Genomic DNA, 17,385 nt, shown 5'->3' with positions numbered 1-17,385 from the left:
AAAGCTGATTTCATCAAGTCTATTTATTAATGCATTTCAAGTTTCAAAAAACCTTACATATCTTTGCACAATACTTCATTTTTATTTTTATTTTTTTGCAATTTTAGTAAAAATTTCCAAAGTGAACAAAAAAGATACTGTATAAAACACAGTGGACATGAAATTGACAGTAGTATTCCATTGCCTTGAACTTTCTTTTTGATTTACCACATCTTGACTTGCAGTGGAGAGTTCAGTGCACATTTCTCTTTTCAGAAAACATTTAACTTAGACTCAAAATAAAATAGGGCAGCGTTTGTCTGCCAAAATCCTACCACAGGATAACATTACAGGCAAAAAATTTACATGTTCCAAAGTCTACCACACTCAAGAAGTTACTAAGAACTCTTGTTGAAGAAAAGTCACCATTTTAGAAATGCAAACCCACTTCCAATCTTTGCACAGTCTTAAAACAAATGTATTTAAAATGATTTAAAAGCAACTACATACACTTCTATCTAGTTAAGATCATTTAGAATTATTTATATAGTCTATTGGACCAGGGTTTCATGTACAAAATTTGTCTCTAAACCATGTACAAAAAGCTGTATTTTGAAAAAGTCACCACATACTGTACAAGTTTACAAGGAAGAGATCCCATTATATTCAGTAATATTTTTGGCCTTGCTGGCTTGCGTCACATTATGAGAATGATTGTGTAAACCTTATACTCTTAAGAAACAAAAAAAAGAAAAAAAAACCCAAAACAAAGGAAGCCTGTCCAACCTTAGTAAGTTTTCTCCTAAGCAAAGCCAGGAAAATCATAGCCATTTACGCCTCTAATTAGCTCGGTGCTTTTGGAAAACAAGCAATAAATATATCAAAAGCTTAAACAGCTTGTAATGCCCCCCTTTCATCTCCTGCATAGCAGTAAGCACCTTAAGAAATCTTTTGTCTTCGCTTTTAAAAATGCCAATTATTTACATTCGTAATAAAAACTTTGGAATGGGACATTGTGCTGTTGAACTTCACTACTGTTATAAAACATCTGGGAAAGTTGGTAGTCCTAACTACAGTTTTACCTCTGCCACAATAAGCTGGGCAAATCACTACTTTAGTGGTTATCAACCAACAGCATCATGCTGAAAAGTTACTCAAATATCTGATAAATTAAAAAAGAAAACAAACCACTGCTTCTCTTTCTGTCCTCGTCCTCAGAATCACAAACTCATCACAACGGAGGAATATTGAACATCCCAAATAAATTGGTTGCCATTTTTAAAACGAGTTGAAAAACAGGCAGAATTTTCTACTAAAGCATGGAAGATTTTCATCTAACTATTCATTATTTAACTGAATAATCAGACAACTTAAAGACATTTATGCTGAGCTACAAGACATCAGACGTTATAGAAAAAGTTTGAAACATTCTGGAATTTGCAAAGTCTGCACAACACCTGCTGTATCTCTAAAAGACCATTCCATCTTGTATGCTATGCCTTAGCAGCTGTTTGAGAAAAGATAAAATGAGTGCTTGAAACAACTTTGATCATGATAAAAAGTTTGATTCAAAATTGCTGTGTAAAGCATCACAGGATCCTTGACCATTACACACCATCATCCTCTGTTATCCTGAGTATGTCAATTAAACAGTAATTTCTTCATTAATAGCGGAAAAGTTTTATAATACAAAGAAACATCCATATTGCAATTCTCTTGTTTACAATTGCACACAAGTACGGGTGTACGTTAGAAATACATGTCTGCATATAACAATGTATATACATTGGCAAGTCATGTCTCCAATGCTGAGGTGGTCTAGCTTCCTAGCCTTGTCTGGCAGTTGAAAAATATATATTTTTTCAATTCTTGAATAAAAGTTTTACTACAGCCATATTTGCCTGCAAGTGAAGAAAATGCAGCAATGAAGAGCACAGGAGGGAGAAAGAATCATGATGCTCTAGGATTTTGTGCCACTAAATTAAAAGTATGCAAGAAAAACATTTTTCTTCTTTTTGAGCTGGAAGATTCACTCATCGTAAAATTCACCATTCCCACTTGTTTTGAGGGCAAGTCATGCTTTTTTTTTTCCTTCAATTTTTGAGTTAGACTGGGGACAATGATTTATTAGGTTTTTCTTTGGAGTGAGTTTTCCCATTGTAGGCACTAGGAAGAACCAAGGCAAAAAGCTGCAGTCAATGTCTCATATGTCCCATCTGATAGCTCTCTCGGGGCCTTTGTCGCTGTGGTGGCTGAGCAGTTTGTGGCGGTCTCCTCCTTTTTAAAGTGCCTGTTTCCAAGAAAGGCACATTATTAAAACAAGTGCAAAAGAAAAGACTTCCAGAAAAGTTGCCCAGCCCATAAAAGATAAATATAACGACTTTTCTGAAGAGCTTCAGAGTTAGACCTGCAATTTTTTAAACACGATTAAACACACAGTATTTATAGAGTACTTTTTCTTATCTCAGTAGTAGTTCCTTTAACAGTCCAATTCTTATGAAATGTGGTATGGAATATAAAATGAAAGGAACTCTGAGACAGAAAGCCTTTTCAAAGCCCTTCTTTTGAAACGTGCATTATATTACAGGGAAATAAGGAAAGTTTATTTTTTTTTTTTAATCAATTGTTCCCATGGCATGAATTCCATTTCAAGTTTTGTAGCACCAGGCAATAGACTGTACACTGGGACACCAGAAATTCTCCCTTCAGAAAAAATAGAGAATAAAATATTGATCTGCTTACCTGGAAGTGGTTTATGAGGAGGCAACTTTGGATTACTGCTTGGAGTATGAACACTGCATATCTTAATGAAACCAGCCATTAACATGATCAGGGCAATTCCCATAAGCAATACTGCCCACCAATGAGCCTAAAAACATTTAAAAAAACGTGTTTTGTTTTTTTTCTCTTTGCATTCAGGGAAGGAACACAGACATGAATACACACTGTGTATGGCTTTCTATTGCATTTTAAAAGTCACCCAAAAACTAACTGGAAGCATCACTTACGAAGCCTAATATTTGAAAGAAAATCTGATTGAAAGTTCTTACACACACACACAAAAAGCTCCTTAAGATTCATAATATCATCAGAAGAGTATTTCACAGGAGATACTTGCACTACAATACAGCTACATAAGCCTAAAACTCAAAAACTTACACAAAGTTGACTGTGCAGTTTTATAATACTTTCTCTGTAGCTTCCCCCACCAGTCTATTACTAGTGAAGTATCATCTAATGTAATTGAAGTAAGAATTGTTGGAGGTCAATATACTCGCTTCCTTAAAAGAAAGCAAAACATTCCAATATTAAGAGTTAAAATGTGAAAACCAACAAGTTAAAATACAAACAAACAAATGTAATGGTGTGAATTGAAGTGTTAACATGAAGTATTTTCTAATTCCCTTCTTTGCATTGACTCTGACTGTCAAGAAATTTGCTGCAGTCAAGGTGCTTATAGAAATACGAGGGAAAACAAGGACTGATGATACTTGCAAGAATGCTTAAGTACTGAATGTGATACTTACCAGCTGCAAACATTGATTAACAATAATACTTTCTATTAGGCCAGTAAAATAAAAATACTTACCACGATCCATTCTGCAATATTTTCATACAGCTCAGGATTAAAAATGGCTTTCTTTAACCGAGCTAGAGGGCCATCAGCATCTACCAGCCGACATCTCATAAACACATCACAGTAGCCTCTGAAATCATTACAAGGAGATCCTGGTTGCAACGTAATAGTTTTACGAGCAAAGTGTTTCTCCCAGCGGCTGGAGCCCGTGCTTGCACAAGTATCCGGGTCCACTGAGAAGTGAACACAAATCAGATTAATGCAAAGTGTTATTGTATTAGAACACACGTGCATGAATACGTTAGTGCTCAATTGTTTAAGACATCTATTTTTAATAAATTTCTAGTATTATCTGTTAAATGACAAAATCCATTGTGAAATATAACACAATGTCCGCATGAAACTAAGTTAAAAAAATTAGTACGATCTCAAAGTAAGAAAAACTATAAAAAAAACTATCACCAAATTCCTTCTATCTATTGGTAAATTCATGCTTACACAATCCAGACAGATCTTACTTTTTCTCATGCAGCAGACATGACACAGTTCTCTGTCATCCTTGCCATCCGAACTAGCGCATGTGCATTCCTCCAAGTCGTACTTCTCACAGATAGAGCCAGTACATTGCTGTTGGAGACAAAAACCAATCTCACTTTGAAACACACTGTCATTAGGGAAATATTAGTTTTTAATAGCTAAAGCATAACTGCCAACTTAGAAAGATGCTAAAATATAGAATAAATAGTTGGAATTCCTTCCAAAGCCTATATAATAAAGAATGATAACTACCCAATTTCAGTGCTACAGGCTTGTGTGAGAAGGTTTAAAGGGGATAGACTTTTTTTTAAAAAACCCACTAAATTGCTATCTTATTTTAGTGAGCTCTGCAAAAGCTTCATAGCACTGGAACCAACTGCAATTCACAGTGAAATATTATAATAATTAGAAAAATAAATCAAAAGCATATCCTCAAATAATAGTTCCTCTCAGAAAATGAAAGTGGCTGAGAGACTCCGTTTTTAAATCCACTGTGGGATGAATCTTCAAATTCAAATACAAAAGCCTCAGTTTATTATAAACTTGCTTCAAAATCAAGTACCTGCATCAAGTCTGTTCCTCTAGTTTCGCATTTTTTTTAGCTAAAAAAATCATTAACTTATTTCATTAAAAACCAGACTGTGACAATGGCAAGCTAGAGCAACATCAGTTACAGCTCTTACAAGGATGACTTCTGCTTGCTTCTCATTTCAAGTAAACATAGATTAACTTACGAAAGACTTTCAGCAATTTTTAATAGCAACCATCACAGACTGTATCACCTAGGAAACCACAGGTGGTTCATCATTTCATATCCCTGCACACAGGAGGAAGAGCTGCATATTTGCCAAATTCAGCATGTACTGGTAGTGTAACAAAGGCTACAAAATTACTAGAGCAAGACTCAAGAGAAGTACAAAAGAGTAGCCAGGAGGTAAAATGCATTTTCATACACCTGATTTTCACAACAACCTTTAAATTGCACCTTCTCAAGTCCTACAGCTAACTTGATGCTTGTTAGCTTCTTCATCTCTGTTGTACCTCCACAGTTATCTGGACTGAAAACTGCAAGTACAATATTTCTACTGAAAGACGATGATTATCACACTGATCTTCATTAAGTATGGAAATTGCATCACTTCATAGCATGCTGCTTTGCAGTAAACAACCGCAGAGTTGCACATAGTCATAAGAAACATACCCCTTTTATGCAAACTTGTGTACGCCTGTTGCATTCTGTGAAGTTCTGTTTAGGCTGAGAGGCAGGACAGAGAGCACTGTAACCATTACACATTCCCTCCCTCGCACAGTCCGAATCATTTCGGCACTTATCAGTCTTCAGTTTGAAATTACATTGCGCAGTACAGCAAGGGCCTTGGCTAGGGCTGGAAAAAAGGAGCAAATATGAATATAAAGGAGAAAGTGCAACATTTCCAGAAGAAACACTCATCTTGAAACCTTCTCAAGCACTGGGGGCATTCCTCATCTGTGCCAAGTAAAATGTAAATTGCAAGTCACTCTTCCTCCCTTGAGGTAAAAAGGTATTTATCAGTCACTGGAGCAATTACTCTATTTGCAGCATGTTCGAAAAATACTACAGGTGCATCTTATATTAAAATAAATACAGACTAACAGCTCTTCAAGGCTAACACATACAAAACATTAAATCAGCAAGTTAAAAAATTAGTTCAGGAATAACCGACTTGCTTCACAGCATCAGCTTCATAGGCAAGTCAGGAATTCTCTCTGATTTAGAAAATTTCTTATGAATGTTAACTTTCTGCACAAAAGGCCATTTACATTTTCTAAACAGACATCAGAAGGGGACAGGTCAGAGGAGCTTCTATCAGACATCAGTCAGTTTACATACAAAATTTTTCTAAGGAGCCGTATAGTTTCACTCATTCCTCTTAAATATTTAGGCTCCTTTTTGGCACAGACATGAAGGCAGCTGAGCCTCTTACTGGGATGATGCACTGATGTACCTCACTGTATATCAGATGCAATCAAAGGAAACAACCATTGCTTTCAGAAGCTGTACTGAAGTACATATGTCAGCACTTCGCTAGCAGCACGATACAAAACAATCTCAGAAACCAATGGTAAATCAAAACAATGTAAGGCTTTTCCTCCCTCTCCCACAAAAATGAGAAAAATTTGTCAGGAGAAAAAATGGCATGCAAAATTACTGCAACCACAAGTTCATAGGAAGCTATCCTTCTACCATGTCTACAGAATCAAATGCATTTTCACAGCAGATGCTACTTCTAATGCCACTCACAGGATGACAAGGATAATTTGGCAAAAAAGTTTAATTAGAACAAAGCCGTGTACCTTGTATCAAAAAGTTGAGCTTTTGTAGAGTTTTAACATTAACTACCTTTGGCTAATCAGATGTTAAACTTTATGCTGTCTCTAGAAAGGTACAGAAGTTCGTGTCTTTCATGTGAAAAAATTAACTCGTTTTTAGATGAGGTAAAAATGTAACATACGTTTTAAGTTATGCAACAATGATGCACAATTAGCCTTACACTACACCACAGCATTCAAGTCTTTAATACCTGCTCTTATAAACTCACTGTGTGTACAACACTGTCAAGATACTAGAAGGCTTACAAATATTATTTGTAGAACAGGTGTAAAAGATGAAAACAACCAGATGTATTCTTAAATCATCTTCTGGTTAGGCAACACTGTAGAAATTGCACTAGCTAAGACCTAATTTCAGAATATCCTTCTATTATTCTTTGGGCAATTAACACTTTCTTGTACCCTATCATGGAAACAGCATCTCAGTCCTTTTCTTCCAAACCATACAGCTTTTGCAGACTTCTGCACAACAAGTTTCAGACAAAGATTATGAGATTTCAACACATTTGTCTGCACTGAGTATTAGCATTGATACAATTCTCTAGTCATAAACTTAATATGACACTGAATAGTCACCTGAATAATAAGATAGCCAAGCTACAGTGTGGCACCAAGAATTGCATACCATACTTGTGCTGCTGAACTTCTCATTCCCTGTATGAAGTATTTTATTTAAAAGTATACTATAACAGATATGTACAATACCTGCAGGATTTGCCTGGTTTTAACTTGCATTTTTTATCATCTGATTGGTTTGCATCGTAACAGCATTCATCTTTACACTGATCACTGTATCCACAATCACACTGCTCTCCTTCTTCTACCAGTCCATTACCACAGATAGGTTGACCAGACTCTGAAAAACACCAGTACATTTTTGTAAAAAGCAGTTCAAAGAATGCACAAATAAGGAAGTACTGACTTGCAGCAGCATTCAGCGAGGTGAGGCTGAAATCACCTGTTCACGCTGGACTTCATACAGATTGGTAAATCAACCTGCACTACTTGCTCACCACTCAGGTTAGTCATTCATACAATTTAAGCTTCTCAGTATAAAGTTTCTTCTGATAACAGTGGGAGTTTCTTGTGTAGATAAGAAGTCTAGAGCACTAAGAAAAGCCTCCAGTGCAACAAGATCTTTTCCCTTTCATAGAGGATGACAATCTTAAAGCAAAAGCTGATGAAACCGGGATGAAATACTTCACTCCTAGTCTCAAAGCTACTTGCTGTACAGTCTTACAAAACTTCTAAGAGATCACACACAGACTCCAGAGAGAAGAGATGCTGCAGTCTTTAACATTTCTCTAGCATTTGATCAAGATGTTCCCAGAACAACAACAATAATCAGGAAACAGGCAAAGCAGGAAGGCATCTCTGCATTGTCCAATACTCAGAGCAAGGTCAAATGCAGTAGGTTCCCAAGGGCTTTGTCCAGACAGATTTCAGCATCTCTAAGGATAAGAACTCTACAGCCTCCTGAGCAACCAGTTCCAGTGTTCTATCACCCTCACAGCAGAAGCAAGACAAAGCCATACACACATAAAAAAACAAACCATCATATTAAAACATGGAAAATCCTGTTTATATTTGTGTCATTTTCTCCTGCCCTTTCATCAGGTGCCACTAAGAAAAGCCTGGATCTGTCTTCTTTACTCCCTCTTACCAGGGATTTACACAGACAGACAGGAGCATCCCTCACAGCCTTCTTTTCCCCAGATAAGGTCTCCAGGCTCTCAGCCTTTCCTCACATGTCATATGCTCCAATCTCTTAATCATCTTTGTGGACCTTTGTTGGATTGTCTCCAGTACATCCACATCTTTCATGTACTGGGGAGTCCAGAACTCGACAACACTCCAATTCACATACATCTCAAATTCAACTGAATCTTCCAGTAAAGTGAACAGCAAAACAAAAAGCATTAAAACAATTTTCTAATTAAACTTAATATTAACAACGTATCCGTTCTGCTTTCAGGATGGCAAAGTACATACCAACAAAGCAGTTATTTCTCTTTTTCTCAAGAACTTGGCTGATATTTCGAATACTACAGAGTGAGAACTTGTTGTTATTAAGTTTGTCCCCAGATGTAGCTCTTGCATACATGATGTAATTCCCATTTTCTTTCTGTCCCAAGTTCTTGGACTCCCCTGGAGTGCATTCCATTCCAGAATCATGCTGCAAAACAAAAAATTTAAAGCGTTTCTATTGAGACAGCTCTCCCTTCTTGTTTTTCTATATATGCATGAGATAGCTTAATTTGGTAGCATTACAAAACTGGAATTTTGGCTTTGTTAATCATAAAACACTACTTTATACCTTACAGCTTCTCAGAACATAAGGAAAATAACTTTTACATTGACAACCATAATAAGCATCTAATTTTTCAAGTTTAATTTATTTGAATTCTTGAGAACGTATACCCAAAATTCGTGCCCTAGAATGAATACTGACAAAAAAAATTTCCATCTTCTAAAGAGACTGATGTATGATCATAAAGAGGTGAAGTGCGGGGTAGAAGAAAAGCTGAAGGAGATAACTGAAAGAGCAGTCCATCTTCTTTCTTGGTTTGAGGAAGGAGCAGAGGGAACTTTGGAATAGAGCAGAAATCCGTTTCTGTCTTTCAATGACAACTCTAATATCCAGTATGATGCATCACAGATTGGCACACTGGCCTTTACACTGACAAAAAAAAATGAACTGTGAAGAGTAAAATGAAGTTCAACACTGTTCTGACACACACAACTTCCCAGAAACATAATGTTTCCAAAAGTAGTATGTGAACACTACATTTAACGCACTCATGAGAATCAAATTATTATTACAGTTTGGAACAATGTGTTTCCTGAATCAAAACAGAATTCATAGAGAAATTGAAAGAACCACCTTCTAAAGCTAGTCCAAGACATATTTCACTCAGTGAGACTCGTTTTTCAGTTTCACATGCTCATATTTTCAACTCTAATTGGAACATTTGTTCCTACTCAAAGCAGTTGTGTTAGGGACTTCTCTCAAGGCCCATGAAGTATTCATATGCAAGCATCTGTTTCCAAGGAACTCATTTCTGTCATCTTAATTTCATTTTACTTTCCAGAGAAGAAAGCTTATGTATGTTTTTCCTAAAACAGCCCTCCCGATTATTTTCATTTCCAAAGCCAAAAAAGCCTCATGTTTTTGGTTTGTCACTAGCAAATCATACCCCTAAACTACCAGAAGGAATAATTTTGTTCCAAAATGTCCTTGTAGGTATCTCAATCCTCCTCACATTTTTCTTCTTTTTAGGTAATCTAAGTATAAATAATTGAATGAAAAAAAACAGACAATTTTGTTTTCCTGCTGAATAAAGTGTCATCTTCATTCTGCACTGACTCTTCCTCTACTGTGGTATAAACCAAAATACATCTAAAAGATTTAGGTGATCGCAGTCTCCAATAAGAAACCAAGTTTCAGGAAACAGTAATACAAGTTTCTTTAGACACTGAGCTGGTAGACATAATCCACAAAAATCAACCCTTGCACCAATGTTGTAAAATACAAGGAAGACTTACTTCTGCAACTTGCTTTTTGTACACAATGGCCATGCAGTCACAATCATATTCTACTTATTTATAATCAGTAGTAAAAACTCCACTCAGAAGCAATGCACTTCAAAGTGACTGAAAGCAGCAGATCAATAGTAATACTCACAGGTGAGCCAAAGTTATGTCCAACCTCATGAGCAAAAGTGATATGCGAAACCTTGGGAGGAACATGAGAGCCATAGTTCTGAACAGTGATGATTCCAGTGTTCAAAGACTTCTTCTTACCATCAGAATACAGTTTGCTCTTTTCACATATCCCACCAGAGCTTCCTGTATTTAGGCAAAAGTATAAAAATCACTCTAGAAAAGAAGCACTATGTCACGTCCATCTGATACTTGGAACAAGAAACAGCTTGCTACTGTAGTGGATTCTCACGAACCAGGAGTAGGTCTGTGTAATTAATACTAATCCAACTTTGAAAGGAGATTAAGTTTATCCGTGCTAATGCTCTCAGCCCTGAATGAGTTCATTCACACAAGAAATTGGTTTTTTAAGTGTAGCTATTAAGTAAGAGCTATTTTGGGCTTCTCGGTGCATGTACAGGCCCTGATTTTATCATACCTGTAGTACCTGACTAGTAATAGGCAATGTCCAACACAGGTAGACTCAATCTACATCTCGTTTGGATTTTACTAAGTGAAAAACAAATAAAAAGTGAACAGTACAGTCATGGAAGATCTTCTGTCATGGCAAAAATATTTACTAAAAAAATGCCTATGGATAGCAACATGTCCTGGTCAGCAGAAGTGATTCCTTCTCTTCACTGTAAAATCCACAGCTGAAAATGGTTTTAATGTGAAAGTTAATCAGACTTGTTTAGAAGGTGAATATTCAAGGGCATCAAACTATTTTGAGAAGTCTTGAAATTATTACTTGACTTCAAATTTTTCTGTAACTGAGGTTTGTACTGAGATATTGTGAACATTCTAAAATTCAGTTGTTCTACTCCTAAAAAAAAGTATCAAAAAAAAAAAAAAAACAACAAAATCAAAACATTCCCCAAGGAATTTCCTTGCTTTCTGAAGTAGAATTTTATTTTAGTGAAATATCCCATCTAACCTATGTCAGTACATGCATTAAGGATGAAAATCTCTCAAAGCAACTTGATGGGTTTTATTTTGCCAGTTAAATTTTTTTGGAAAAAGGGCTTATGAATTCACATTCCAATGCACCCACTGTTTGTCTATTGTATGCACTAGATTAATCACCATAGACCCAGTTTCTTATTTACAAGGGTAACTTGTGTATCATGCTTCCTGTGGTTCTTGCGCAATCGCTAGTATTAGTGCTCACATGTTATCTTAACATACTTACTCCACTCTGAATATTCTATGAATGCTTATTTGAGCTTTTTACTCTCCTAAAATGAAAAGCAGATGTCACGGCACGGAACTTTCTCACACAGATCCAGTACTCTTTAGCTAACATTTGTGACAGAAGTACAGCAGTAGAAAAAGGAAGGTTACAATTTAAACCCTCAGTGAGATGTTGCTATAATGTTTCTTCCACCATTACTCAAATTAAGTTACAGCTCCTCATAATGCCCTCATGGAAGTATCCAGTCTCTCGCAAAGTTTCCTAGGCCTGTTTCCCTCCAGTAAATGCTATGCAATTAAGAATTAAACTATTGAAAAAGACTGATCATTCTCAACTTTTGTGGAAGTTTACACAGTTATGAAATTGTGCTGAGCTATAATTAAAGAATTTTTATTTCTTTGAATTGAAAAGAGTAACAACTTTTAAACATAGTAATAAAACATATATACATCCTAGGAAAACATCTCAAGATGCTGCACACACGGAATTATTTGATTTTTTTTACACAGCAAGACATAGTAAGACCCAACATACATGACTAGATTGAAACTACAAGAGGCAGATCAAGAATACTTACACAATTATTCTGTTAACTCCCAGAACAAAATATCCCTGATTTTACGTATGTATCAAAAATATTTCCAATACTACTTAGAAAACCTGAAGTTTCTGCAGTGTTATTTTACTAGAAAATTAAAGCTTCATAGTTTTGAGCTCTCTGCATGCAGCAGGAATGCTTCTGCTGCCTCTGTCACTTTACCGGTCATTTGTACCTGTCATAAATAAAAAGCCATCCAATGTCACCTCTGTCAACTGAAATAGATGTTCTTCCTTATTGCTGAGGTATTGCTCATCAGGAAGACAACAAGACTCACTGAACGGAGATATCCTGTTTTTATTATAAAAAAAAAAAGCATATGAAACCAAAATTGTGAGAAGTTGGTTATGAAAAGTCTGTTTGCTGTCAGCTTATGTGAAAGTTTCTACTTTTCTTCTTTGAACCTACCCTACAGCGCTTCCTTAATATCACACTGTTGAAGGATTGGATACAATTACCTGAAGGGGCTCCAACCCAAGCTAGACCAAGGACTCCATCATCAAAATCACGGTCCGTAAATACATAGGCCAAACAATAATCATCATGATTCTGTTCTGAGTTCAGTTCCAGAAACTTTTCCACACCAATGTTAGGAAACCTGAAGGGATTTGAAGGGTCCTTCTCATCTACAGTTGTGTTAATCTAAAAGTAAATTGAAACAAACTGTTGTAAGTGATTCATTTTAACTGGAGTTGTAAGTATCAGCCAAGAGGTTTACCGCTGTCAATATCTTGTTATGTTAACAGTTGAAGAGTTGCTGAAGATTTACAGGTAATGACATATTACAACTCCAATGTTTGGAAAAACAAGTTCTAAAAGTAAAGAATTACATTTGCCTATTAAATCCTCCTTATTTGTTTTTCTATTTTATCAATACCTGCAAGTTTGTAATTATCCTCTGATAATTATAAACATATATATTATAAACACATACGTATATGTAACATAAGAAGTTGATTCTGGTATGAGTTGACTACACCTTAACAATGAAGTAGCATGCTTTTGACAACACACACCAAAACCAAATGAAGGGGGTAGCAAGTCATTAGCGAAAAAAGACACCCATATTAAATACTAACAGTAGCCAGTAACAGGTGAACAGACCTGAAAACACAACAGGTCTTTTTAACCAGTATAGCTTCCACACAACGCAGCTGAAGCTACAAGTATTTCCAGTATTACTTACTCTTATTCGCTTCACCATAAAGCTGATGTTACGGATTCCTGAGAAATCTGTTGAGCGGTAAATTGTGTCAATTGCTTTAACATGGCTGGATATCTGTCAAAGAAACAAAACCAAAACACCTGTAGTTCAAATATCTATACAGTACACCACAGCTCATCTTAAATAACAACGGCCCAGCCTATGCTTTGTTATACATACACACTGTTATGCAGTGTAAGTCCTAACAGGCCTTTTTAAGCCAGCACTGATGGCAAACATTGTACATACTGGGTTATGAAGTGATGTATTTCCAACGTTGACATGACAGATGAAAGCAAAATCTTTAGCAGTCAAGTTATTTATTTTTACATAATTATATTAACTAGAAATTCAGATAACTATTTGTGACACTCAGTCAGCTCATTGTTACTATAAGTAGTACTGTAATTAAAATTGTATTCAAAGCATTGTATTTCTTTTTTTTTTTTTGAGGTAAAAAATTTTAGAGCATTATTCTTTCATTTCTGGTAGAAAAACAGATCTGAAGAGACCTTATCAATTACCTTTTCCAAGAGAACAGAAACGTTAACTCGCTGAACTCCTGATCTTGAAGGTGACTTCAGAGCTTTGGAAAATGCGACTTAACTCAATTACAGATGTATAGTGCAATGAACAAACAGTGCAAGTCAGATTTGTAAATAGCAGTGCAATTTTCTACTTCAAGAGAAGTATAATTAAAGAGCTACATATACTTTTTAGCAACAAATGGTGAACAAAAAAATGTTTTCCAATTACTGGCATACTGACAAATGAAAAGCATCTGCCTTTAGTTACCACTGCTTTTCTGACCTTCCACTATAGGAACAGAACTCAGTGCTATTAACTCACAGTAGTTTGAGCTAAAATTTCAAACGGAAGACTACATGAGTGTTAACAGAGAAGCGTGGCAGACTGTCAAACAGAACAAAAGTCTTCAGGAAGTGTTTGTCTAAGTAAGAGAGGAGAGAAAGTAAAAAAAATAAAATAAAATCAGACAAGCCTTGCTTAGATGTGTTCAACAAACTGCAGTTGTAATTATTACCTAAAGGAAGCATAAGTGCCTGTGACCTTTTTCACAGGCATATTGAGTGCTTTTAGTGAAATAATGCATCAGTAATGCCAGAGTGACTGTAACAAAGACAGGGTAACTGAACAAATGAAACTTAATTGCATATATTACTGCTCATTTAATTAAAATTAGTCAGAAATAAAATAAAAGCTGATCGTTTAAACAAAGGGCTTAGAAATACCTGTGCAATTACAGCTTCCCTTGTTCCATAGTGTTTATAGAACAGATGATCAGTCTGAATATACAGCTGACAAGTGTTTTTTTCAGCTTGAGTGGCACGTTTTTTTCTTAAAAGCTGAGGACCGTCGCTGTCAGACTCTTCAGAAGGCTTCTACACATACGTGGGAAACAAATCCATTAATTTGCAGATCTAATAGATGATCTCAACATAGCAATAATTTCTTTTCTAAAGACACACTACTAACACGAACAATTTTCATTAGTTTTCTTTGATTTAGTGTTTCATGAAACTTGACTTAAACTGACTATACACTATAGTCAGTCTACAACTGTCTTAATGATAGTCAGTCTTCATCACCTGTCTTAATGATAACTCAGCCTAATCCTTCCAAGCATTTTGGCTTTTTATTACAAAAGGCAGTCAATTTGAAATACGTTTTTCTCATCCATGTAATCTTGCCAACTTCTCTTTTTCATAATTCTTTCTGAAGATGAAAAAACTTTTGTAGATTAAAAAAAATACTCCTGTGGGATTTAAATGCATCCTCCCTACCACAGGTTACTTCATATTGTCATTATCTTGGTTACCTCAGCAAACAGAAGTACAAAGTCAAAATAAAGCTCATTACTTAGGGCTGTATGTGCATAACTTCTGTTACAGCATTCACTGCTCTGACAACACACTCTATAATATTTTTAGAAGTGCATTTCTGGGAAAGCATGCTATTGTTACTAGCACTGAACTGCATCACACTGTTGTTAATGTCTTCAATATCTGAAGTTACAATTTAAATACACTTGAAATTGCTAATGCTATTTTACTAACCACAGTGCAACATTTTGTTAGCATATCTTGAACATCACAAAATGATGGCAAAAGTTCAAAGCGTTCAGAACACAGTTAAAACTAAAATGAATTCAATTTAGTGTTGGAAAATGTTGAAAAAATCCCAATTTCATGACAAGTGGTGCAACACTGAAGGTAAACATAAAACTAAGACTTCAAAAAGATAAGCAAGTTGCTTCCATAGACCACTCACCTCCTATTACAGGCAACCTGCGGTATACCTGAACTACCTCAATCCTGCAGCATTGCTGCTAAGGCCCTCCTACTCATATTGGCTTCGTTTATCACTGGAAGCACTCAGATCACAAGAGTGACCCACAGAAAACACGAACATTCCTGCTACTCAAAGACTGATATACTACTTTCAGACCAAGTGATCTTGAAACTTCCTTCTCAGTTGCAATAAAATATATTCCCTCATCACAAGCATAATTAAAAATCCACTTGAAATGTCTAAAAGATCTGAGATCACATGGGACTCATCAAGACGAGGAGGTAGCACATCAAAGCAGCACAAGCAGTAAGAAAAAGAATCCAGAAACAAACAACTAGAATATTTTAAGTTGACATTTTTGTGCACTTGTTCCTTGCAACATAGAGGGATGATACCTGTGACCAAAAGTTGGAAAGAAATCATAGAAAGAAACAGGAAATTATGACTAATTTTCAATCAGATTATAGCCTGTGTAGTACCTCTGTTGTTGGTTCTTCTATACCAGTCATCTGGTACTTCTGCATTCTTTCAAACACTGAATGATCTGCACAACCTCCTTGTGGTCCATATTTATGAGGATATTCTACAAAGAGGAAAGCCAGGCTAAGATTTCAAACTCAAATGCACAAGTGTCAAAATGTAAAATATAAACAGAAATAAATATAATATATATATATTTATATATAAAATATAAACAGAAATAATGTAATAAATATAGCTTTATCACAGCAACTTTTCCCGTTTGTATCTAATAAGCTGATGTAGTTTCTGAAGAAAGTATTCGAAGATCCAAGCAGCTTTTTCCATTCATCAATTTGACTAAAATACAGCCTTAAGTTTAACAAACGAAAAATGCTATGATTGCTTCTTAAAATTGTTATCTTATAGATATCAAAAGCAAATAGGAAGTGAGCAATGTATAATGTAAGAACAAGAGTTATTATTTGGGCATCTTTACAGATTAGCCTGAACCAATAGCAATACTAAGGAAACTGAACTCAATGATAAATTATTATTTGAGATCAGATATACCAAAGATAGTTTGGATAAGAGAAGGTTTCACCTCCTTATTATAGTTCACTGTTTCAATTTTAACAGCCATGTGGTAGTACTATCCAGGTACACAGAGTTAAATATGCTCCATGTCCAGACAAGCTCATGGAGAAGCACATGTAACACATTTAAGAACTACATGGCCAGGTTCATCTACTTAGAATGTTAGTATCTATTGGAGATCTGTAAGCACCCTACACTTGCAAAAGCTTCCTCAAGAAGTGAGAAGTACTGAAGTAAAGAGGTGTTGCTGCCACCCTCCTCCCTCTCTTCAGTTTCTCTTTAGATTGGAACCCATTATAAATTGGTGCCTCAGAGAGAGATAACAAAGGACAAGTTGTGTGAGTCAAATATACAAATACTTACAGAACCAGTTTCTGTGGGCCAAACCAGTTTCACCACCACCTCAACAGGGTGCAGTTTTTAATCAGAAATGTATAAACATTACCAACTTATTTTTTTTTCCTAGTACATGCAAAAATACAAACCCCAAGTAAACAGACGAGGTTCTTAAGAGCAGATTTCTAAAGCTGAAGACTTGTTTGAGGCCCTGCTGGTCATACTGCATGCATTTCAGGGGATTTTACTGTGAACTCTCTCTCTGCTTCTGTGAAGTCAAAACCAACCTGCTGCCTACTGGAGCACAGTACATGCGCGGTTGCAGAATGCATTCTGGTTCAGCTTCATCTGAAAGCTGCTTTTAATTACCTTTGATTTTCTTATCTGTTTTCTTCATCATACCATATGAAACTGCTAAACCACTTCAATATACAAAACCCAACTTGATTCAGATGCGTTTCCTATATCAGCAAGCTCTGAATTTCACACTTTGATCATCAAAACCTGAAGAAAGCTAAACA

At 35.8% G+C, this 17,385-nt stretch overlaps 1 protein-coding gene across 3 annotated transcripts in view; it reads right to left on the bottom strand.

The window, feature by feature from the left end:
• Nucleotides 1–5: 5 nt before the first annotated feature.
• Nucleotides 6–17,385, bottom strand: part of ADAM10 (ADAM metallopeptidase domain 10) — a 43,546-nt gene continuing 26,166 nt past the window's right edge. For all 3 annotated transcript variants that reach the window (XM_046898875.1, NM_204261.3, XM_046898876.1), the window contains 12 exons: nt 15,952–16,055; nt 14,413–14,562; nt 13,145–13,237; nt 12,417–12,600; nt 10,149–10,312; nt 8,456–8,639; nt 7,169–7,319; nt 5,295–5,478; nt 4,075–4,183; nt 3,569–3,789; nt 2,722–2,848; nt 6–2,269 (listed from right to left, as the gene is read on the bottom strand). In XM_046898875.1, the coding sequence (XP_046754831.1) occupies nt 2,175–2,269; nt 2,722–2,848; nt 3,569–3,789; nt 4,075–4,183; nt 5,295–5,478; nt 7,169–7,319; nt 8,456–8,639; nt 10,149–10,312; nt 12,417–12,600; nt 13,145–13,237; nt 14,413–14,562; nt 15,952–16,055 (1,766 nt within the window). In that variant the 3' untranslated portion in view covers nt 6–2,174. The remainder of the gene's footprint in view (nt 2,270–2,721; nt 2,849–3,568; nt 3,790–4,074; nt 4,184–5,294; nt 5,479–7,168; nt 7,320–8,455; nt 8,640–10,148; nt 10,313–12,416; nt 12,601–13,144; nt 13,238–14,412; nt 14,563–15,951; nt 16,056–17,385) is intronic.

Source organism: Gallus gallus, chromosome 10, assembly GCF_016699485.2.
Source record: "Gallus gallus isolate bGalGal1 chromosome 10, bGalGal1.mat.broiler.GRCg7b, whole genome shotgun sequence".
In the NCBI taxonomy this organism is placed as follows: domain Eukaryota; kingdom Metazoa; phylum Chordata; class Aves; order Galliformes; family Phasianidae; genus Gallus; species Gallus gallus.
Note: the sequence above shows the minus strand (reverse complement) of the source record. Positions and strands in the feature narration are given on the sequence as shown.